The sequence below is a fragment of the Macrotis lagotis genome, chromosome 1 (genome assembly GCF_037893015.1).
Source record: "Macrotis lagotis isolate mMagLag1 chromosome 1, bilby.v1.9.chrom.fasta, whole genome shotgun sequence".
Taxonomy (NCBI): Eukaryota; Metazoa; Chordata; class Mammalia; order Peramelemorphia; family Peramelidae; genus Macrotis; species Macrotis lagotis.
In genome coordinates, this window is record NC_133658.1 from 594485060 (window position 1) to 594509489 (window position 24430).

At 39.0% G+C, this 24430-nt stretch overlaps 1 protein-coding gene and 3 non-coding genes across 4 annotated transcripts; 1 reads left to right on the top strand and 3 right to left on the bottom strand.

Moving 5' to 3' along the window:
* Positions 1-490: 490 nt before the first annotated feature.
* On the bottom strand, positions 491-886 carry LOC141505652 (CD59 glycoprotein-like). The gene has a single exon (XM_074211660.1). The coding sequence runs from the start codon at positions 884-886 to the stop codon at positions 491-493; it is 396 nt and encodes a 131-aa protein (XP_074067761.1).
* Positions 887-13223: 12337 nt separating this feature from the next.
* On the top strand, positions 13224-13386 carry LOC141510545 (U1 spliceosomal RNA). Its single transcript, XR_012475013.1, has one exon. It is a non-coding gene; the product is annotated as a U1 spliceosomal RNA (small nuclear RNA).
* A 1999-nt stretch (positions 13387-15385) lies between these two features.
* Positions 15386-15549, bottom strand: LOC141510473 (U1 spliceosomal RNA). The gene has a single exon (XR_012474958.1). It is a non-coding gene; the product is annotated as a U1 spliceosomal RNA (small nuclear RNA).
* Positions 15550-21366: 5817 nt separating this feature from the next.
* Positions 21367-21530, bottom strand: LOC141510437 (U1 spliceosomal RNA). The gene has a single exon (XR_012474926.1). It is a non-coding gene; the product is annotated as a U1 spliceosomal RNA (small nuclear RNA).
* Between the last annotated feature and the right edge of the window lie 2900 nt (positions 21531-24430).

A 24430-nucleotide genomic window follows, 5' to 3' on the forward strand; every position in this document is an offset into this window, starting at 1 on the left:
CTTAAGATCTCTTAAGGAAGGAAATCAAAAACCACTTCCCCCACTCTAGCACAGAGAGACCAACAGACACACACACACACACACACACACACACACACATACATTCATATAGAGACAGACACACATTCCAACACTCATACACAGACACACATTCCAACAGAAACTCACACAGAGACACACATACTGACACACACAGACACACAGACACACATTCATATGGAAACACACACAGACACATTGCAACAGAGACTCATATAGACACGCATTCCCATAGACTCACAGACACATTCCAACAGAGACTCACACACAGACACACATTCATATAGACACACACATAGACACACACTCCAAGAGACTCACAAAGAGACACACACACAGATACACATTCGAACAGAGACACATTCAGACATACACAAACACATTCACACACACACACACACACACACACACACACACACACACACACACACACACACCTCTCCCCTATTCCTTAGGGTTCTTTCCCCTTCCACTTAATTAAAAATGGAAGCTCCCGACAATCACTACCAACAGCCCAGCGATCATGACTATTTAGCTGACGGTGGCCCCCATCCCTGCGGGATTGTACAATGTCACGTTGGCAGCAGTGGTAGTGGATATTGGGAAGGGTAAAGACTTCTCCAATGCTCTGGATGTTGCAGTCAGCATACTTCCAACATGAATAGTAATAACTTCCACCAGCATAAGCCTGAAGGCATGCATCTTGATCAGCTCTACAAGTGGCATTCTTGGTACAGGATTTCATAGAAATCTCACACTGTAAGCATTTTAAAGCATCACCTGGACTGCAGTACATCACCAGGACCAGGAGACCAAGGAAGAGGATGCTCATCCTGCCACTCCCCATCATGTCAATCTTTTCTCAGACCGGAAGAAGGAACTTCTGAAGTTATCTCCCAATTCAAACTCAACTGGCTTTCAGAGAATGAGTGGCGGGCGTCTGTCCGGGGCCAGGGCCTGGCCAGACTCTTAAGGCCATACTTGATTATCTCTTTAGGAACTAGTCATTCCTGAATGTAAACACCATAATTCTTGGGGTTTGAGGAGGAGTGGCTCCCTCCTCATTCAACCTGGAAAATTTGGTTTTATTCCACAAAAAATTGACAAGAAGCCTTCTTTGTTCTCAAGCTATATAAGATCTAATTAGATTTTAGTTTAATTTGAGTTTCATCCATGGAGAGGACACTCTGCCTGGGACCTTCCCAATTGAGATTCTGAAGTCTGTCCCCAAGGGGACTCCCCAGCTGCTATTGAGTCAGATGTAGCTTCCCCCGATTTGGTGATGTTTTCTCTTAATATCTCTGTTTATGTAGCTTTTGCTCTTCTTTTTATTATATTGGTTACTTTTGCTGTAAAATTGATTTATTTCTACCAGTTTTATAATCATTTTATTAAATGTACTCTTTTTAGTTTTGTTGGTGTGAATGTGTCATTTTGTAGGAGTGAATAGAAACCAGAATTCCTTAATCAAACACACTCCTACCAAGAACTGAGAGAGATAATGTTGGGTTGGGTTTTTTCCTTTTTAATTAACCTGAACCATGAGTATTTCAAATTACAAGGAAGGAAAAAAAAGAACGGCCTATGAAACTGTGACTCTCATAGATTTAGTTTGGGTTTTTAAAGTACGTATTATATTTAATATGATATTGACAAGTTGTTCTGCTTATTCCATCTTCTCAATTTCCTTATGCTATCTTTTGAATTTTTATTTGATGCTTTCTTTTCATTTCTATTTTTTATTGCTATTATCACCCCCAGCCAACATACCGTAATGGATCCAATTGCTGTCTTCAGAATGAGGAATCAGAATTCAAGTCATGCTTGTGATATAAATGACTTGGATAGGATCTTTAAACTCTGTAAGGTGCTGATTTGGATTGGTAGAATATTTTTTTTTCACTATGGATATCCCTATTGAAAAGATGGATGGGGGAGGAAGGGGGGAGGAGTCAAGATGATGGCATGAGAACAGCCTTTCCTAGGAGCTCTCTCAAAAATATTCCAAAAACCTTAAAATTATGACTCTAACTAAATTTTCAAGAGACAGAACCCATGGAAAGATCCAGTGAGGCAATTCTTCAGCCCAAGGTAACCTGGAAAATTGTGGGAAAGCTCTGTTTCATAGGGGTGGAGGGGGCAGCAGTGCAGCCAGGATTATTATGCCTGTGTGGAGGAGCTCCAGTCTTCCAGGATGTTGAGCCTAGACGCCTGGATCACCAGGAGCACCGGCTCCTGGCAGCAGAGAACCTAACAGTATATATGTAAAAGCTAAGCAGTAATAAAATTGAGCTGGAGGCATAAGACAGTAGTGGCTTGACTCCTTAGTCTCAGCTCCTCTCCAGGAGGTAGGTCACCGCTGTGGGCCCCAAGGAAGCAAGCCACAACAAAATATGATTTCTAGATTTCATAATTTTGAAATATGTGAATGGTTAGACCAAATTCTTTGGAAAAATAGTAGATGATGCCTAGGAGGTCTTGTGAAATTCCAAGGTTTGGATCCAGTCATTATCATCTGCAACCTAGAGGACTTCATCATCTTTAGAGAATCTTTCTTCAATTTTGGTTCTGGTTGGGTCTTTGATAACTATGATTTCTTCAAATCTGTTTTCTCCACAGCTTCTCTGTCTTATGAGGCAATATTTCTCTCAATCTTCCATCACTCTCTCTCTCTCTGCAAAATTTTATAAAGTGGTCTTGCTAGAAGAGAGCCAGAGCCCAGAGACCTAGGTTTAAGTTCTCTTCAGCAATACTGTAGGAGCAGCTTCTTTAATTGCAGGAGTAGGTGGTTGAGTGCAAGGAAGAATTGTACTCCCCATATCTCAACTGCTTCTACCAGAAAGATGAGAATGAGAATAAAAATTATCTATCCTTACTAAGTTTACTGACTGAGGAGCTAGCTCCTTCTGACTCAGTGACCCATTCCTCTTCATTCCAAAGCACCAAATGTGTTAGCACTGATTCTTTTGTTTTTATGTATATTTCATTTCTCAAAATTTCTTTTGTTTTTATATATATTTTATTTCTCAAAATTTCCCATTTCTTTTTTTTTTGCAAGGTAATGGGGTTAAGTGGCTTGCCCAAGGTCACACAGGTAGATAATTATTAAGTATCTGAGGCCAGATTTGAATTCAAGCACTCCTGAGTCCACTGCGCCACCTAGTCGCCCCCAAAATTTCCCATTTCTATACTCCACCACCTAAACTCAGTAAGCCATTCTGTGTGATAATTTTTATTTTCTTTAAGATGGGATAGGAAAATCAATCACACATCTTACTATAATTTGGTTTAATGCTGCAAAACATGATTAAATATGCACCAATTACAGAGTGCTGTACAAAGTGTATATATATATTTTTGGATGAACCATAGAAAGCTACATTATTTGTGCATTCTAAGACCTTTATAATCTTATCTAGGGTCACCAACACACGTGCCCACAAATAATTATAATACAAAATGAAATATAAAGAAAACATAAAAAAAATTCAAGTGTTACCCGATAGAGGTCTGGCTATGGGAGAAAACTTTTTTTGGGGGGGTTGGCTTTTTACCTCTTGATTAAAGATTTCATCTGGAATTCTAGGCATTATGGTAGCTACCACATTAAACCCCTGTTGTTTTTAATGAATCCAGACAGATAATTGAACTAACTGTAATTCAGGTCCTGATTTGCTTTGGTTTTTTAGGGAACTCATAATAGAAGAAGTGATACTTGAGATAAGACTGCAACTCTGTTAGAATCTGTGCTGAAACAATTAGAAGAATGGTTGAGGTAAATAATCAAAGGGACTGGAAATGAGACATTGTGGATAAATTACAGGTCTTTTTAATGCTGGTACAGCAGAAAGAACACTGGATTTAGAATTAGTTTTGCAAAACTAGACCAATTTCTGGACAAACAAAATGCAATATGGTTATCCTTTCCACATAAATGGAAATTTTTTGTGGGGGGGGGGAGTTTTGTAGAAACAGCAGATGACACAGGAAGGCATAAATTCATAATATATATATGTGTGTGTATATATATATATATATATATATATATATATAGTATTATGTGTGATAAAAATACACTAAAGAAAATTTTCAGTGACTTATCTGAGTAAAAGAATATTTTTACTTGCTTTTCTCGAGTGAAGGGCAGATGCATGAACAAAGAGCTGCACCTAAAGGACAAAAGGGCATGGGGGCAGGAATTCCCAGAAACTTGTCCCCCCAAAACTCCAAAAGCCATCAAAATATGACTCTAGCCAAAATTTAGAGGGACAGTACCCACAGAGAGAGACTGAGAAATTCAATTTCCCAGTCCAAGACAACTTAGAAGATCCTCAGGGAAGGTCTGTTTCACCAGGACTGAAGGTTGGAAAGAGTCATGACCAGGTAAAGATCTTAGGCTTCATGTTTCAAAAGTAATGCAAAAAAAAAAAAAAAAAAAAAAAAAGAAGTAATGCAACAAAATTGCCCTGAGATCCTAGAAGCAGAGGGGGAAAAAAAGAAATTGAGGGAACCCATCAATTATTTCCTAAAAGAGATTCCAAAAGAAAAAATCCCAGGAATATTATAGCCAAATTCCAAGACTCCCAAGTCAAAGAGAAAACTACCACAAGTTGCTAGAAGCAAACAATTCAACTACCATGGGCTCTACAGTCACAATTATACAGGATTTAGCAGTGTCTATATTAAGGGCTTGTTGGACTTGGAATATAATATTCTGGAAGGCAAAAGAGCTTAGTTTACAACCCAGATTCAACTACCCAGCAAAACTGAACATCATCTTTCAAGGCAAAAGATGGATTTTCAATGAAATAGGGGACTTGCAAAGTTTCCTGTTGAAAGGACCAGAGCTGAACAGAAAGTTTGATCTCCAAGTACAGGACTCAGGTGAAGCATAGAGGGGGTGGATGAGGACTAACTATGAAGAACTTAATGAGGTTGAACTATGTGTATTCCTGCATGAGAAGAAGATATTGATAAAAACCTTCACATGAATCTTCTCATTTATAAAAGCAGTTAGAAAGAGCACATATAGATAAGGCACAGGAAGGAAATGAGTATAATGATATAATATGGTATAAAGATGGAGTCAATGGATGATCAAGTACTGGGAAGAAGGAGCTAAGATATTTCACACAAGAGTCAAGAAAAAAGCTTTTGCAATGGAGAAGAGGGGAAGGTGAGGGGGAATGAGTGAACCTTCATTCTTATTAGAAATGGCTTAGAGAGGAAATAACATATATACTCAATAGGGTATAGAAATCTATCTTATTCTAGAGAAAAATGAGAGGAAAGGGATGGGATAAGGGGGAATGGGGAGGGGAGGGGAAGTAGGTGATAGAAGAGAGGGAAGATTGTGGGAGAGGATACTCAGATATAACATAATTCTGAGGAGGGTCAGGGTGAGAGGAGAGTGGGAGTGGGGAGGAATAGAATGGAAGGAAATACAGCTGGTAATAGAAACTGTGGGAAAAGATATGGAAGCAATTTCTCTGGTGGACTTAGGATACAGAAGGCAACTCATCCCAGAGACAGCTGATGGAATCTGAACACAGTCTGAAGTACACTTTTTTTTTTCTCTCACTTCACTTCTATTGAGGTTTCTCTATCTTTTTTTGGGGGGAGGGGGGTTTATGTTTACAAGATTATTGTAATTAATAAATTAAATAAACTATTAAAAATAAATTTAAAAAATAAAGGGCAGTCAAGCAAGATTATATAGATCCTAAGGCAGATTCCTTCTTCTTAATCACCTTTTCCTTTAATCCACTGGTTGGGTCTGAAACCTTGATGTGGAATGGATAACGGTATTACATTTTGTTTGTCCAGAAATTGGTCTAGTTTTCCTCTTGTTTGAGGAAAATCTACCCCAGCAACAAGCACAGAGAAAAGAAGGAAATGTTTTCATAATATTTTTCCCACCAGATGGTGAGGTAACTTGGGACATTCATCACTATCTTAATGAAGCGATATCTATGATTAGTCTGTTCTCTCAGTTTGCAAAAATAGTCTTATCATAAAGCAATTGGCTCATGAGCTTCTCTTTTGGAATGCAAGGTCTTTCTAGGAATAGTCCAATAATAATAGTTTGTTTTTCTTAATATTTCTTAACCCTGAGAGGACTTCACTAGGAATATTAACCCTGTGAGGGTTTTTCTGGGAATATTCTAGTCAGTATTGCATAATACCAATATTTTATCTTTTAATACTATAAAAATTCAGGCTTCTCTGTTATGAAGGGAGGGTTCAAAAATTTTACACAGACTTGCCAGGAGAGGATTGCTGAGCACCTAACCCTTGTGATGTGGAAGGGATCACTATACTACAGATTTTTTCTTATTTTTATTTTTTTGGGGGTTTTTGCAAGGCAATGGGATTAAGTGACTTGCCCAATATCACACAGCTAGGTAATTATTAAGTGTCTGAGTTCAGATTTGAACTCAGGTACTCCTGAGTCCAGGGCGGGTGCTCTATCCACTGCGCCACCTAGCCACCCCAACTTTTTTTTTAAAGAAAATATAGACTCTTGCAACTTTTTTAGTTCTCTTTGCATTCAGTTTTTCTCTTTTTACTTTTTCTTAGTTCCTTTGACTTTTGGGGGTTCAGAATCAGGGGTCATAGAATATTCAGAAATAACTGCAAAAAATTACTTTCCAATCAGCATAAGCATAAATCTTTTGCCCCAGTGGAATGATCTTTATTTGAGAAAGAAGTGATCCTAATGGAAAAGCAAATGAGAACAATGGTGGGATATACATCTAGGAGGTATGTCCTGAACAAAACACTATTTCCTCTAATGTTCCCTTTACAATACCACTTGAATAACTGATATTTGCCCTACAATAGTGTCTCTGATCATTATTCTTTGAATTTTGAGGATCTCAAAGTAAAAGGTTAATGTGTGTGTGTGTGTGTGTGTGTGTGTGTGTGTGTGTGTGTGTGTGTGTATGTGTAAGAAAGTCACGGTAAAAAAGTGTACTTTGCTGGGTAAACCAAAACAAATCTCTCAAAAATTACAGGCGCCTTTATAATAAATAAAAAAAAAAACCCAAACAATTAGGGCAAACAAATGAATGTCTAAAAACATACGACAGGGACGGCTAGGTGGCGCAGTGGGTAGAGCACCGGCCCTGGAGTCAGGAGTACCTGGGTTCAAATCCGGTCTCAGACACTTAATTAACTAGCTGTGTGGCCTTGAGCAAGCCATTTAACCCCATTGCCTAGCAAAAAGAAAAAAAAAACCCTAAAAAAATAAATAAATAACATGGTATAAATACTTTATCAAATTCACAAAGATTCACTTTAAAAACATCCGACCAGGGGCGGCTAGGTGGCGCATTGGATAAAGCACCGGCCTTGGAGTCAGGAGTACCTGGGTTCAAATCCGGTCTCAGACACTTAACAATGACCTCGCTGTGTGGCCTTGGGCAAGCCACTTAACCCCGTTCGCCTTGCAAAAACCTAAAAAAAAAAATTAAAAAAAAATACGACCATGGGTGTCTGGGGCTGGATTTGGACCCAGGTGCCCTTGGCTCAAGGGCCAATGCTCTGTCTGCCACCCAGCCACCCCTATTACTATTTTATTTTATTTTATTTTATTTTGGGTCTTTTTTTTTTTTTCTTCTTTTTGTTTTTTGCAGGGCAGTGGGGATCGGGTGGCTTGCATGTCACACGGCTGGGTGATTGTTGGGTTTATGAGGCTGGATATGGGCTCGGGTGCTCGTGGCTCCAGGGCTGGTGCTTTGTCCATTGCGCCACCTGGCCATATTTAAAATTATTACTATTATTTTTTATAATTTTAATTTTTTTCTCTCCCCTTTACTTTTTTGATTCTATCAAAGTTAAGCAGGAGGAAATCTCATAGGGAGTTAGAGATAGAATAAGGTTAAAAAAAAACAGGCTTCATTCACATTAGGAGTAGTTCATCATTTTTTTCCCCTGAGGGAATGGGAAGGGTTGGTGCTATGCAGCACGTACAAAAAATATTCATAACAGCTCTGTTTGTAGTGGCAAAGAATTGGAATTCGAGGGGATGCCCATCAGTTGGGCAATGGCTGACTAAACTGTGGTTTATGTGTGTGGTGGAACACTATTTTTCTATAAGAAAACATGAGTGACGGGATTTCAGAAAAGCCTGGAAAGAGTTGCATGAATTGATGCTGAGTGAGATGAGCAGAAGCAGAAGAAAACTGTACACGCTAATAAACAGCATGTCATGAAGATCTACCTTGATGGACTTCTTCACCCCATCGGTGCAATTTTAGGGGATCTGTGAGTGAGAATGCCATCTGTGTCCAGAGAAAGAGTTGTGGAATTTAAACAAGAACCAAGTTTATTATCCTCAGTTTTTAAAGTTGTCTTATGTATTACATAATTTTGCTACCTCTAATGTTTTCTATCTTCCTTTTGGTGCTGCTTCTTCTCTCGCAGCACACTCAGTTTTGATCTAGGCATATCATGGATGCAAATTTAAAGACTACATCACATTGCTTTCTGTTGCAGGGAGGGGGGGAGGGAAGGGAAGGAGGGAGAAAAAGAACTGTAAAACTCAAAACCTTGTCAAAAAATGTTTGGTAAAAACTACCATTGTAGGTAATCGGAAAACAAATAAAATATTTACATAATGGGAAAAAAAGAGTTGATGCAAGGGACAATGATTAGCAAAGGTATTAGGATCAGGGAAAGAGAATTGGAAAAGCTATAAAAATATTTTTAGTAAATATATTTTTTAGTAAAATTAGATCTCATGGAAAGTGGTTCTAGTGTTTAAAAAGCATTATTTATTTAATACTTACTCCTGACTAATGGCTTTGGATGAAGATGTCAACTTAATGATGAATAGTGATAGATAACATCTATATAGCAGTTACTATACTCCAGCCACTGTACTAAGAAGTACTTTTCAATTATATTCTTTGTTGGTCTTCTCCACAACTCTGAGAGGGAAGTACAATTATTAATCTTATTTTACAGATGAGGAGACTGAGGCAAACTTCAGTTAAATGATTGGCCCAGGTCAAACAGCCAGCATACGTCTGATCGCTGGTCTTCCTTCTATAAACAAAATAGAGATGTTATCGAAATATCTGAGAAAATACAAATGGAGGATTGCCTTTGGATGTAGAGAATGTCAGTTAATGTTCTGCACAGCGAATGCAGTAAATCTCAACCTGGGGGAAATAGGACTCCTTTTTTAAATTTCTGAAACATCTCTCTGCAACGCATTCTGTCCTTTCAACCAATAGAGTAGAAACAGAATTGTCAAAGTATAATTTCTTCAAAACTATATTCCTGGTCAAAAGCTGATTTCTTAGCTATTGTGTGGAATGAAAATGTCCTCCCTTAGACTTAGAAAGCCATACTTATTCTGCCTTGCTTATACCTGAATCCAGGAAAGAACGCATCTGCCCTTGGGAAAGATAGCATTGATTGAGGAGGATACCCTTGGATGATATGTTATGCAACCTGATAGAATGCCCTCCAGGCATGTTTCATGCTTTATATATTCCTGTTTGTGTCTAAATATCCTGGTGCCCCCTCCCCCTCCCACCCCCTTGCTCCTGTTTAAATATCCTGATCTCCTTCTGCCCTTGGTTGTCTTCTTAGACAAGGTTAGAAGATTGTCTTCACCTATAAGTTTACATAAATCCCAAAGATTAAACTTCATGTCTAATATTTCTTTTCTGTCACTTTTTTAGGACCCTAATGTTTTAAGATTTACACAACATTATAGTATATATCTATATCTATATTATCTATATCTATATCTATATCTATATCTATATCTATATCTATATCTATATCTATATCTATATCTATATCTATATCTATATCTATATCTATATCTATATCTATACCTATATCCATCCATCTATCTATCTATCTATCTATCTATCTATCTATCTATCTACTTTGAGGCATTTGACAAGGGAATATGTGAACAAGGCTTCTGAAACCTTACCTCTCCAGCAATTCAAGTTCCCAGTTGAGTCTTTCTGAGAATATTTTCCCTGTTTTATTGAAGTCTACATTTCCATTGGAAGAGTTTCTCACACCCTAAACCAACTTGTCTACCATCTCTTGGGGTGGAGGTGGGGGATAATCAATGTAACGAGCTCAATCCTGAGAACAAAGGAGAATTAATTAATTCTGAAACCTGAATCCACCTGTTTTTGGAGAGATGACTTCCCATTTTTAGCAGAATGCAAAAGGCAAATTCCAGACAGTATGGGTCAGGCTAGATTTAAGAAACTTTAATCCATGAATAGGAGAGCCTAGGAAAACTTCCAGGTTCATTTGTGTTGTATTCACATTTTTCTTGATATTAACCGAGATCTATTTTCTTTTTCTTTTTTTTTTTTTTTGACCTGGAACTTGGAACTTCATTCATTAAAGATTTTATTTGAGTTTTACAATCCCCCCCCCACACCCCCCGGCCCAATCTTATGCTTCTGAGTACTTCTACAAAGAAAAAAAGACTATGGACCTATTCAGATTCCAAACTGCAATTCTAATTTCCGAGTACCACGAAAGAGAGAAGAGTGCAAATGCAACCCCCCACTACCACGAGTTATGCAGTTATTAATTATGCAAATCCCTCCAGGCTTCCCTGAATTCCAATCCCTCCTGGTTTCTAATGGAACAATAGTGTTGCATGACCTACATATACCACAGTTCGTTAAGCCATTCCCCAATTGAAGGACATATACTTGATTTCCAATTCTTTGCCACCACAAACAGGGCTGCTATGAATATTTTTGTACAAGTGATGTTTTTACCCTTTTTCATCATCTCTTCAGGGTATAGACCCAGTAGTGGTATTGCTGGGTCAAAGGGTATGCTCATTTTTATTGCCCTTTGGGCATAGTTCCAAATTTCTCTCCAGAAAGGTTGGATGAGTTCACAGCTCCACCAACAATACAATAGTGTCCCAGATTTACCACAACCCTTCCAACAATGATCATTATCCTTTCTGGTCATATTGGCCAGTCTGAGAGATGTGAGGTGGTACCTCAGAGAAGCTTTAATTTGCATTTCTCTAATAATTAATGATTTAGAGTAATTTTTCATATGGCTATGGATTGCTTTGATCCCCTCATCTGTAAATTGCCTTTTCATATCCTTTGACCATTTGTCAATTGGGGAATGGCTTTGTTTTAAAAATATGACTCAGTTCTCTGCATATTTTAGAAATGAGGGGGCAGCTAGGTGGTGCAGTGGATGAAGTACCGGCCCTGGAGTCAGGAGTGCCTGGGTTCAAATCCGGTCTCAAACACTTAATAATGACCCAGCTGTGTGGCAAAAAACTAAAAAAAAAAAAAGAATCCTTTGTCAGAATCATTACTCGTAAAGATTGTTTCCCAATTTACTACATTTCTTTTGTTCTTGGTGACAGTGGTTTTATCTGTGCAAAAGCTTTTTAATTTAATATAATTGAAATCATCTAGTTGGTTTTTGGGTGATGTGCTCCAACTCTTCCTTAGTCATAAACTGCTCCCCTTTCCATAGATCTGACAGGTAAACTAGTCCTTGATCTTCTAATTTGCTTATAGTATTGTTTTTTTATGTCTAAATCCTGTAACCATTTGGATCTCATCTTGGTAAAGGGTGTTAGGTGTTGGTCTAATCTAAGTTTCTTCCATACTAACTTCCAAGTTTCCCAGCAGTTTTTATCCAAGAGAGAGTTTTTTTTATCCCAATAGCTGTTGTCTTTGGGTTTATCAAACAGCAGATTACTATAATCGTCTCCTGCTTTTGCACCTAGTCGATTCCACTGGTCCTCCACTCTATTTCTTAGCCAATACCAAACATCACACTCAATATCTTCATGAAAAAGAATATTTACTGAATACTTATTGAAAAAAAAGGGGGACCTAGATTGAAATGAAATAAAACAGAGAAAGTGTAAAATAATGAATTGGGCGTGCTCTTTAAAAAAACTAGCAAAAGAAAAAGATTTTAAATCCTTCATAAAAGACTAAATTAGAAATCCTTCAACTTGAAATTGAGATTAAGAAAATTGCGAGCAAAAGAAAAACTGAATTGGGACAGCTAGGTGGCCCAATGGATAGAGCACCGGCCCTGGCCTCAGGAGTACTTGAGTTCACTGAACCCCATTGCCTTGCAAAAAGACCCCACCTTTAACAAACAAACAAACAAACAAACAAACAAATAAATAAATAAAGTGAACACAAGCATTTATATAAAATAACCACCGACAAGCATTATTTGTAATGGGAACGAGCAAGGTTAGACCAGGTAGACCAGCTGTGAAAAAAAGGATGTCCATTTTCATCAATATCATTCAATATTTTATTGGAAATCCAAGGAATAGGCATTAGAAGAGAAAAATAAATTGAAGGAATTAGAATGGGAAATGAAGCAATAAAATCATCTCTTTTGGGAAAATCTCACTTGCAAAATCTCCCAGATATAACAAAAAAGATGGTTGAAACAATGAATGACTTTAGGAAAGCAGCAGGATATAAAGTAAATCCACACAAATCATCAGCATTCTTTTAAATCACACACACAAACACACACAAAAACGGACACACAGACAAACACACATGGACAAAGACAGACACATACAAAGCTGTACAAAAGAGGTAGTTTTTAAATATCCCATTTAAAATACATCTAACTGTACATACATCTCTAAAAAGACACAATGGCTTTTCACTGCTCTCCTCGAGAGTTCATGCTGAGTACTGCGAAAATCTTTTTCTGTTACAAATCTTTGTCAGTGCTCTATCCAAGTTGGAGGGATCAGCCATAAGTGGCTGTCTCCTTTGATGCAGGTTTTGTGGATGATGTCAGTAAAGGACGCACCCGTATGCAGATGAGGAGATTTGTGTCAGCCTTTTGTATAAGTTGACATTGCTTAGAGAAAAGGCTAATTCTGAGGGTCGCAAGGCTTTGGCTTGTTTGAAGCACGTGCACGCACGTGTGTCTGTGTTTGTATGTGTTTCTCTGTTTATGTTTTTGTGCTTTTGTGTGTGTGTGTGTGTGTGTGTGTGTGTGTGTGAGAGAGAGAGAGAGAGAGAGAGAGAGAGAGAGAGAGAGAGAGAGACATGTTGGGATGTGGAAGTTTAGCATGAACTGTCGTTTATATAAAGTGTGTTTGTGTGTGTGCGTGTGTGTGTGTGTGTGTGGCAGGCGAGTGGGCATCCCTGGCAATTTGTAAGATACTTACCTGGTGGGGGCCATTCCACGATCACGAAGGTGGTTTCCCCAGGGCGAGGCCTATCCATTGCACTCCGGATGGGCTGACCCCTGCCATTTTCCCAAATGCGGGAAACTCGACAGCATAATTTGTGGTAGTGGAGACTGCATTCACGCTCTTGCCTCGTTTTGCAGTCTTCAAAATGTAGACAGTGAGACCCTTCTGGTGCTTGTTATGGGTGTCAGCCATGTGGCTCGCTGTATTGAACGATAGTCTTGGCTATTCAATTACTATGTGACCGTTGCAAAGTCACTTAACCCCGATTTTCTCACATCCGTTACCAGGTCTGGCCCCTGGACCCAAATGGCTCTGGAGGAGAAAGTGAGGCAGTTGACTTTACAGCACCCCCTCAACTCAAATACAATTTTTGTGCTTGTTGTGGTATCATCACGATATTCTTAGATAAGGCAGGACAAGCATCAGTCATCATCTGGTACTTTCCAAGATTGTTTTTTTTTAGCTATGTCCCAAGGATCCAGTCTGGGGCTGTACTGAAGTATTCAGTTTTCACTTTCCCGAATTCTGGGACTGCTAATAGGTACCTACTGTTGCATCTGGCAGGTGCACTGGCATCCTGCTTGACAGCCTCCAACAAAGTTTTTCCCCTTTGATACTTAAACCCCAGATATGCCTCACCTCTGCAATTTCTCCAAATATGGAGAAAATTTCCATATCAATCCAGTATTCAATATTCTTGGGTTTCCCTCATCACATTCAGATCGACCTTGGTGGTCAGCTGTGCAGCAGTACTATTATCAGTCCCTGCTGTGGCAACTGCCTGCTGAGGTAGGGAAATTCAGGAGAATTTACTCTGTTGGTTTTGCAATTTATCTCCTGGTTCTACCTAGAAAACCTCCTTGTTTAGGCAACTTTGTATTTGACCTCTGTAGCAATAACTTCATCTCTGGACCATCTAACTGTGCAGCACCTCCATCTTCAGCATCTATTCCATTTAAATTCTCCCACCCACTCATTTTAAAAAACCTTCCGGACTTTCTGGTTTTATCTTTGGTTTGGTGAACTTGCTGACTCCTAAGTTAACAGGTCTTGAGGAAGATGAAAATTGTCTAGTTAAATTCTCCTCTTCTATAAAGGGAGACTTCTCCCTGATGTTGGCACTGGCTAGTTCTTTTCTTTTCTTTGTTTTTAATTTTTGTTTTTGGCTAGTTATTTTCAATGGCGTAGTCTAGAGAAACAGCAAAGCAACAGTGTACTGAAACAATGAAAGCCAGGACAGTGTCAAATAGGCCCAGGCTTGTATTGTAAGAGGCACTTTCACCTGACTTGGTGATTTCTAACTAGAAGACTAAAGGAAAGTGCAAACAAACAACTCTCCTGTTCTTCCTCACACAACAATTTTCAACCAGGAGTCATGAATCCGGTGGACTGCAAAATAGGGCTTTTATATTGATACTCTTCTATCTTCACCTCTCTTTGCCTTCCCTTAATGAGTGAATGAAGACATCTTTTTATTGCAGTAAATTATTGGTGATAGGCACCGTCAACAGCATACCTGTGAACTAGTTTGGATTCATTGAGGAAATTTGCTGTTGAAATAAGATTGAAATGAGATATTTGTCTAATGCAATTGAGTGTCTCCACTTTAGGGGAAATTGCCGAGGTCAGCACTCAGAAGGTGCAAATTGCTAGACCCCCCAAAGAGAAAGCCTAGTGTGATCAAGGCAAATCTGCCCTGCTCCAGTACCTCAGAAGCAACATTTGGGACAAATATCCATCCATGGAGAGCATTCTCTCATCGAGCAGAAGGTGAGTTTTCGGCAGAGTACTGGATGACAGACACATCATGCGTATCTTTTATGAACCCCTCTTTACCTTTAGACAGAAAAAAAAGCTGAAGCAACAATATTGCCCATCAGTAGTAACTGTGGCACAATTTAATCCAAGTTAGCCTTCATGGTATTGCTTTTACAGGTGTAGCCCTTCAGGAATCAGAAGAAAGGCAGGAGAAAGTAGAGCACCCCCTCCATAAAATCAACAAGTAAAATGCCAAGTGGACGAGACTTAACATGCGAATAACCAGACCTAGAGCTCAGCAACTGAATCGAACTGGAGAAGTAGCTAACGGCTGCAAGGCATAGGACTATTTTTTGAAAGACTCAAGATCAGGGGAGAGCGCGAACGCAGTCCCCCACTACCACAAATTATGCAGTCGAGTTTCCCGCATTTGGGGAAATCGCAGGGGTCAGCCCATCCGGAGTGCAATGGATAAGCCTCGCCCTGGGGAAACCACCTTCGTGATCATGGAATCACCCCTGCCAGGTAAGTATGCTTTTCTCTGCCGCGCTTGCCCTCTCCCTCAACCCACGCACACATTGCACATGCGGTCACTACTTCCAACACTAGCCTGTCCCACACAGCAAGTTCCAGCGCCCAAACTACAGTCATCTCAAAGCATTTCAAACTCGCTAATTTTCGTTTCCATATTTTCAAGAGGAAGTAACTGATCGAAGGAAAAAAAAACTGGGCCTCAAAGCCTTCATTTGCATACTGCCTTCCCTTTCGTACGTCATTCAGGCTCTCAGATACGTCATTTTACAAATCTATATTCAAAGCAATTAGAAACTAGGACAAGGAAATGTGCTTCCTTGTGCAAATTCGGCGCTTCCTCATCCTCCTCGGGGCGAGGACAGATTTGTTTTACTGTTTGCCTGACTCCGTTTTACTTTGTATTTTTATACCGAGCCCTTCCTAATCTACCATCCTGACGGTTCTCCATTCCCTCCCTATTCTCTCCCTTTACTCCAGAGTTCTGGATCGGCTCGGTTCAAGCTACGCCTCTTCCATGAAGCCTTTTGGGACAATGAAGTCCGAGCCCAGGGCCTCATCTCCAGCCTGGACTTCCTGGCTCGCCCCCCGACTCTCAGTCCACACCTACTAAATGATTTCCTGATCACTTTATTCCCATTCTTGGCCAACTCTGGTGGGATAAAAGTGAAACTCTTATGGAATTGAAATAACTTCACAATCTGGCCTCCTATTTATCACATTAAAATCACTTCTCTTGGGCACGCTAGCTAGTTCAGCCAAACTCTTCTTTCTCCCTCTACTAAGGCATGCTCCAATTTCTGTCTCTGGACCTTTGTATTGGCTGTCTCCCATACCTGTGAATGTGCTCCTTTTCCACCTTCCACACTCATCATTCCTTAATTGCTGCCATAGTAAAGCCTTTGTAGATTTTACATCCCTTCCCAAAATCATTTTTTATTCTAATTTTATATTATTATAAGTTGACAAATTTCAAGGAACATAAACATTTCCGTATACAAAGAAAAAAAATGACAAAGAAACTATGAATTCAGGAGTCTGCCTTTTTTTAAATTTAATTTTAGACTATGGGGTTAAGTGACTTGCCCAAGGTCACACAGCTAGGTAATTATTAAGTGTCTGAGACCATATTTGAACTCAGGCCCTTCCTTACTTAAGGGCCAGTGTGTTATCCACTGTACCACCTATCTGCCTCCTTGCCTTTTTTTAAAAAGTAAGTACATAATAAAATTCAGCGTACTCCTCCTTTCTTTTTCACCTTCCATATCTTCCAGTGGAAGAATACTCTAGGTTTTCAGTTTTTGACTACCAGGAAAAGACTTATGATGAATATTTTTGTAAATTTTGGTCTTTATTCTTTCAGTTCTTTGACATATTGGGGAAATAGAATGACATGATAACATTAATTTTTGTTTAAAAATAAAACAATGGAAATTTAGGTTACATGAAGCTTATTGTCTAAGATTTTCCTTGAAACCTATAAATGAAAATTATAATACCTATATAGCTAATAGATGCCCTGATGCAAAGTTTGTGAAACATATTTATACAGAAAGTGCAAAGAAACATAAAACTGAGTTTAGGCAAACAATGTGATTTCCTAAAGATGGCACAATTATACATTATGATCCTCTCATAAATTGTAATATTTGTTTCAAATTCCTAATGATAAGAATCCAACTTAGGCTGGAGAAGGAATGTTTACTAATAAAGAATTTCTCCTTATCCAAGATGTCTCTTATCTTGTAATTTGTTGACTCGAGTAAATGATTTACTGGTGCTATTACAAGGAAAATCAGGTAATGCTGACGCAGGCATAGTCAACATTGAAATGGAGAAGGAAAGGCCCTTGATATGGCAGATTAGCATTTTTACACACAGACAATATTCAGATTTATAATTCTTTTTTTTTTAGGTTTTTTTTTGCAAGGCAAATGGGGTTAAGTGGCTTGCCCAAGGCCACACAGTTAGGTAATTATTGTCTGAGACCAGATTTGAACCCAGGTACTCCTGACTCCAGGGTAGGTGCTTTATCCACTGCTCCACCTAGCCGCCCCTAGATTTATAATTCTTAAATAAATTCTAATAATGCAGACTTTGGCCAGAAATAGAAGTTGGACAAACATCAAACTTTATCAAGATGGATCTTCTTTTTTTGGAAAAAGATTTTTGCTTTGTTTTGGAATTTTGAGATACTTGACTTAGAATTGCTCTATGTAAAATGGAGAAGGTATTTCTTGTAGCTATTCATAAATAACTTTATTTAAATTAACTAAATTAGTTTAATTTATTAAAAAAATTTATTTAGAAATGTTTTCCAGTATGGATTCAATGTAAATAGTGAGTGTCATAAGTGATATGGAAAAACTGCAGGAATTTTGGAATTTACTACCTCCCAAACCTCATACCTTAGGATTTAGGTCCTGACCTGCTTTGGTATAGGCAGTTCCCTCCCAGGGAAGTTCCCTTTAAAATGAAATAACAGGTTCAAGTTTCTATTTTCTGAACTTCATAATCAATAATCTTGCATATACAAAGAAAAATTGAAAAGAGAAAGCATCTTTTATTTTCCTTTATTTTTAAAAGTTAAATTTGTTAAAAGGAAATAAATTCACAATATACTTGGATCTTCTGGGTGTTTTGGTTTTGTGTTTTTAATTTTGATTTTATTAATTGTTCTTACTAGAAGATATGGCTAGGGCCAAAGAGACCAACCTTGGTTGGTTGGTTCTTGTCCTTTGTTATTGAGAAAAGACCAAAATGACATCACTATTTTAGAGGTGAGTTAAAATGTTCCAACAGTGACTGATCAGTTCAGTAGGAGCTCAGGATGCTCTTACACAGATTTGGCACAAAAAAGTGAACACCTACAGTTGTTACTCTAAACTTATGAATTATGTTTTCTTTGATTTGCTTCCATTCTGCCTTGCTCATAGAGCATAGCACCCTTTCTGATGAGGGCACACCATGATGGGTGGTCCTGTGCCAGTGTCTCCCATGCTGAAAATCGGTTCTGAAGTTCTTATGGGAGACCTTCTAGGTGTGCCAGTATTATTTCTTCTGACCCCTTTATGAGTGCTTGCCCTAATAATTGCCTAGCTGTGTCACCTCATTGATTTAAATAAAAATAAAATAAAATAAAAATGAATGCTTACCTTGTGTGAGTTCTCCATAAAATAATCTTTTTTGGTAAGCATATGCCTGACATTTGAACAATAAGGCCCATCCATAGTAGTTGCTCTCTCTGTTTGAATGCTTGGCAGTTTAACTGGAGAAAGGACTTCAGTGTTTGGTACCTTCTGCCAGATGATCTTCAGAATTTTCCTAACATAATTTAGATGGAAGCAGTTCAGTTTCCTGACCTGACATTGTCCAGGTTTCATAGGCATATAGCAATGAGGTCAGCACAATGGCTCTGGAGACCTTCAGTTTGGTAGTTAGTCTAATACCTCTTCTCTCCCACTGTTTCAGAGCCTCCCAAATACTGAGTTAGCTCTGGTAATTTGAAGGTCAACCTCATTGTCAATGTATACCTTTCTGGAAAGGACACTGTCAAGGTAAGTGAACTTGTCCACAGTACTCAAAACTTCTCCATTTGCTGTAATTGATGGTTCCACAGATGGATGGTGTGGTGCTGGCTGCTGGAGCACTTGTGTTTTCTTGGTGTTGTTAGGCCAAAGTTAACACAAGCAGCAGAGAACTGATCCAATACTTTGTTGCCTCTCAGCTTCAGAAGCTGCCCTGAGCACACAATCATCTGCTAGTGGAAAATCGTATACCAAGACTCCCTCCATTTTGGTCTTGGCTTGTGGTTTTTCAAGGGGAAGAATTTACTATCAGTGAAGAAGCTGACCTTGATGCTGTGCTCATCCTCACTGAAGGCATTTGATAACATAGCTGAAAACATCATGCTAAAAAGTATGGGAGCAAGGACACAGCCTTGTTTCACTCTATTGGTTCCTGTGAAATTAGCAGAGCATGGTTCACTATCCAGAATCCAGGCTAGCATGCCATCATAATATTGATGTATATAGATAGTACTAGTGAACTTCTCCAGGCAACAAAGTTTTGACATAATTTTCCATAAGCCCTCATGAATGAAGGTATCAAAGGCCTTGGTCAGATTTACAAACGTATACAGACCTCCTGATATATTTCCTGAAGATGTCAGGCTGCAAAGATCATATCGACTGGTTCTTCAATTCTTTCTGAAGCCATACTAGGTCTCAGGAAAGTGACATATTTCCTGGAGATGTCAGGCAGCAAAGATCATATCGACTGGTTCTTCAATTCTTTTTGAAGCCATACTAGGTCTCAGGAAAGTGACTATCTTACAGGAGAAGGATCAACCTACTTAGGAAGATTCTGCAGATTCCTCCCAGCAATGACTATAATCACCCCTATGATCAGTCAGAGAACAATCTATTTATTCTCTCTCTCTCTCTCTCTTTTTTTTTTTTAAGGTTTTTGTAAGGCAAATAGGGTTAAGTGGCTTGCCCAAGGCCACACAGCTAGGTAATTATTAAGTGTCTGAGACCGGATTTGAACACAGGTACTCCTGACTCCAAGGCCGGTGCTTTATGAACTACGACACCTAGCCGCCCCTATTTTCTTTATCTTTATAGAATGGACGATGGAGGTGTCCTTGAATTCCTGGTGTGTGTGTATGTGTGTAGAGACAATCTATGTCATATAACCTAGAAAATTTCAGTTAGCTTTTGTATGAACACTGCTTCCCCCCAAATCTCAACTTGGAATAGAACAGCACTGGATGCTTTGTCACATGAAAGAAGCCTAATGGCATTCAAAATCTCTTACTCAGTTGGAGCTTCACCTCCAATGTTAGGTTTACTTCGGTAACTCTCAGAAAGTTAAAGTAGCTTCTGTAACAGTAGTGGTGGGTGGTGGAATAGGGGAGAATTAACTCTCCTTCTACCTAGGGAAGATTGAGAGATAAGAGTTTCGAGACTAAAGTTAAAGAAAGGAAAAAGAGTAACAGAAATTGTCTCTCTTTTTAAAAAGGTCATGGAGCATAGCTCCTCTTGGTTCAATGTCTTGTTCCCTAACACAAACCCTCCCCTGATCAAGGGATTGCCGTGTTAACAACGCACATAGATAACCTATCAGATTTATTTCATATAAATTACATGATCATAACAGATGGTTTATTGCAGTTAGGTCTGTCTATGGACAAGAAAAGCAAAATATTGATCAACTATGACAAAAAAGGCCATGACAGACTTGCTTTTAAGAGCATTAAGAGAATCTTTACGGGCGGCTGAATGGCACAGTGGATGGAGCACGGGCCCTGGAATTAGGAGTCCCTGAGATTCAAATCGGACCTCAGACGCTAATTAACCTAGCTGTGCGGTCTTGGACAAGCCCCAATTCAGCCTTACAAAAGCCTAAAAAATATATCTTAAAGAATTAAGTATCAGAGATATATTAGTTTCTAAAATAGAAAAATATGTAAAAAAAATGACAAATAGAGAAATAAAGCTTAGTGGATAGATAAACTGTACACAAGGCAATCCTCTAAAGTGTCCACTGCGTTGATTCACAATTTTTCCTTTCGCAAAGAAACGGGATTAAGTGGCTCGTACAGGAACTGGGTCTGAAGCCAAGTTTATACAAAAATACTCACGCACCTACAGCTGTCATTCACTACACCACCTTCCCCTTGCAGACACGGATACTGCTAGAACTTAGCGTTATGAAATTCCGTTGTCTTGAATACTAATGCCTAGAAAACAATACTCCCTAGTAACAAAACGGTTCAGTAAGTAGTCGTTAGCATTCTATTATTTAAACGGAACTTACAGGGGAGAGCGCGAACGCAGTCCCCCACTACCACAAATTATGCAGTCGAGTTTCCCGCATTTGGGGAAATCGCAGGGGTCAGCCCATCCGAAGTGCAATGGATAAGCCTCGCCCTGGGGAAACCACCTTCGTGATCATGGAATCACCCCTGCCAGGTAAGTATGCTTTTCTTTGTCGCGCTTGCCCTCTCCCTCAACCCACGCACACATTGCACATGCGGTCACTACTTCAAACACTGGCCTATCCCACACAGCAAGTTCCAGCGCCCAAACTACAGTCATATCAAAGCATTTCAAACATTGCAATGTAGCTATGACTCGCTAATTTTCGTTTCCATATTTTCAAGAGGAAGTAACTGACCGGAGAAAAACGGTTCCGAAGGCTCTTCATCTGCATATTCCCTGCCTCTTTTTGACGTCATCCACCTAGGATCCTGGAAGTAAAGAAAACTTGAAAAAGGAAACGAGTTGGATTGTGTATGATTAAGAATTTCACAAGCTTAATGGAGTGAAACTGCCTTGTTTTTTCTTTGACTTGCTTTTTATACATTCATTCGTTTATTTGCCAAGCCCATCAGAATTTACACTTCTCTCCATCCCAGCTCAAATCACACTTCTTCCAGGAAGCCGTTTCCATCCTCACCTTCACCCCCCCAAAACCCCAGAACCTGACCCCAGAACCTGACAGTGAAATCTGCGCTTCACCTCTCGCCTGGACTAAAGCAATAGCTTCCTGGTTGGTCTCGCAGACCGACACAGTCTTTCCATCCCCAACTGAAGCCTAGAATATACTCCCTCCGCAACTCCTATTTGTTGAATCCTTATGTTTGCTTGAGAATCAGATGAGACATCACCTTTCAAATGCTTACCCGTATGTTTCTTCTCTCCAAAGTATTTTTATTTTAATTTTTCAATATTATAAATCTAATAAACATCAATGAACACAAACACTTCCATATACAAACAAGAAACTTCGAATTTCAGTATACCTTTTAAAAAAGTGCACAAATTCAACATGCTCCTTCCAATACTGTCTTACTTGCCCGAGTTTCTCTTCTGCTCTACATTTTTTTAAAAAGTCTTTCACTAATGCTCTTTCCTTTTTTTTTTTTGGTGTCTCTATCACCAGACTTCATGTTCCCCCTGCCCCAAACAGTCTTTTTTTTTTTTAGGTTTTTGCAAGGCAAATGAGGTTAAGTGGCTTGCCCAAGGCCACACAGCTAAGTAATTATTAAGTATCTGAGGTCAGATTTGAACCCAGGTACTCCTGACTCCAAGGCCGGTGCTTTATCCACTCCGCCACCTAGCTGCCCCCAAACAGTCTTTTGCATCAAATAATCATCAACAAAAGCAATACTTCATTTGTCAACCAAGTCTGGAAACCTGTGCTCATTCTGGGCCTCTCTGCTATGAAAAGGAAACTCCTCTCTCCAAAATGATCTGGTACTTATTTTTTAAATTAAATTCTGCATAGATCTATTACTATATGATGTGTTGTCATACACAACCCACAAACATTATAAATGTTTATTAGTTTGTTGACTACGGTCTGAATACAACTGGAAAGTATATAAAGCTGATTGAAAAAAAATTCTGTATCAGAATTTAGAGGTTTTTAGATCAGTGTTGCCCTTTAGAAGAGTTGCTTTGGTAGTCTACATTTATTTGAATGATGCTTCCACTGTCATCAAAAGTCAGTACATGTATCAGATTTGGAGCCAGAAGACATTGGTACCTAGCACTCCCTGGCTGTTCGACCCTGAGAAAGTCACCTAATTTCTCTTGGGCCATTTTCTAATTTATCAAGAGTTATTTTCTAACAAGTTCTGCCTCCCTGGATGGGACTTTGATAGCTTTAACTTGCCATCTAGCTGTAAATCACCATGCTCATATGGCACTCTTTTTGGTTCCAGTTCATGAGACTTGAAGGAAAATCCATCTCCATTCTTCATCATCACATTCTCCACATTAATTTCCAATTTTAACTTTAAATTTATTGTCATCTGCCCACAAGGTCTTCCCTTCAAAAACCAGAAAGGGGTTAGGCAGAATAATAAGATCTTGGCTTTCCCCATACCTTCTTATAAAATGGGTCATATAAATCAGTGGATCAGTTTCTTAACACTTAATTTATTTGTTAGACTTTAATTGATAGAACTAGGAAGATGACAGGAGAATTTCTTATGCAGGCCTCTTTTTGCCATTGTGATATGAAAAGACTGTGATGGAGGAAAAAAATATGGTTCAGACTTCTTGAGGCCACTCTGATAAGAAGAGGATATTGATCCAGGCTTTTTTTTTAAGTTTCCAGACATCGTGTCTCAAAGCTTGAAGGTCACAACACCTGCAAGATCAAGGTCAATAAAGAAACCACAGTTTCTGTTTTGACCAGCTAGCAGAGGTTCTTATCTTTCTTCTTCTTCTGTTGTTTTTAAACATGTATATCTTTATCTTTCCCTCCCGCATTCTGTAAAATCCTCTTTTTTTCTATGAATTCACCTTTTACATAAGTTCCTGAATTTACATCCTAGACTTTCTGACAATTTTTTGTTCAGATGAGTTTACCTGACCAGATTACTATCTCTGAGTTGTTGATTTGATGATTGACAGCAGTACTTATTCAATGGACCCTCTGAAAATTTTTAAATCAAAGTAAATAAGCATTTATTAAGTTTCATTCATACTTCAGGGAGAAACTGGAATGCAGTTTCCCACTACCACAAATCATACATCTGGACTTCCGGCATCTGGGGAAAGAAAAGGGCTTAGCCCATGCAGAATGCAATGGATAATAAGCCTTACCCTGGAAAAATCAACTTTTTTACAAGTTAGAAGATATTATCGCATTTGATTCTCATAACAACCCTGCTGGATATATTATCCCCATGTTACAGTTGAGAAAACTGAGTCAGAGGTACAGTGACTAACCCAGGGTCATGTAGCAAGGAAATGCTTGAGGACAGATTTGATTTGAGATCTTCAGGGCTCCAGACCTCACTCTATCCACAGTATAACCTAGGAGGTTACCTGGGAGATAGCCAGTCAAGGTTTTCTGGGATTCTGA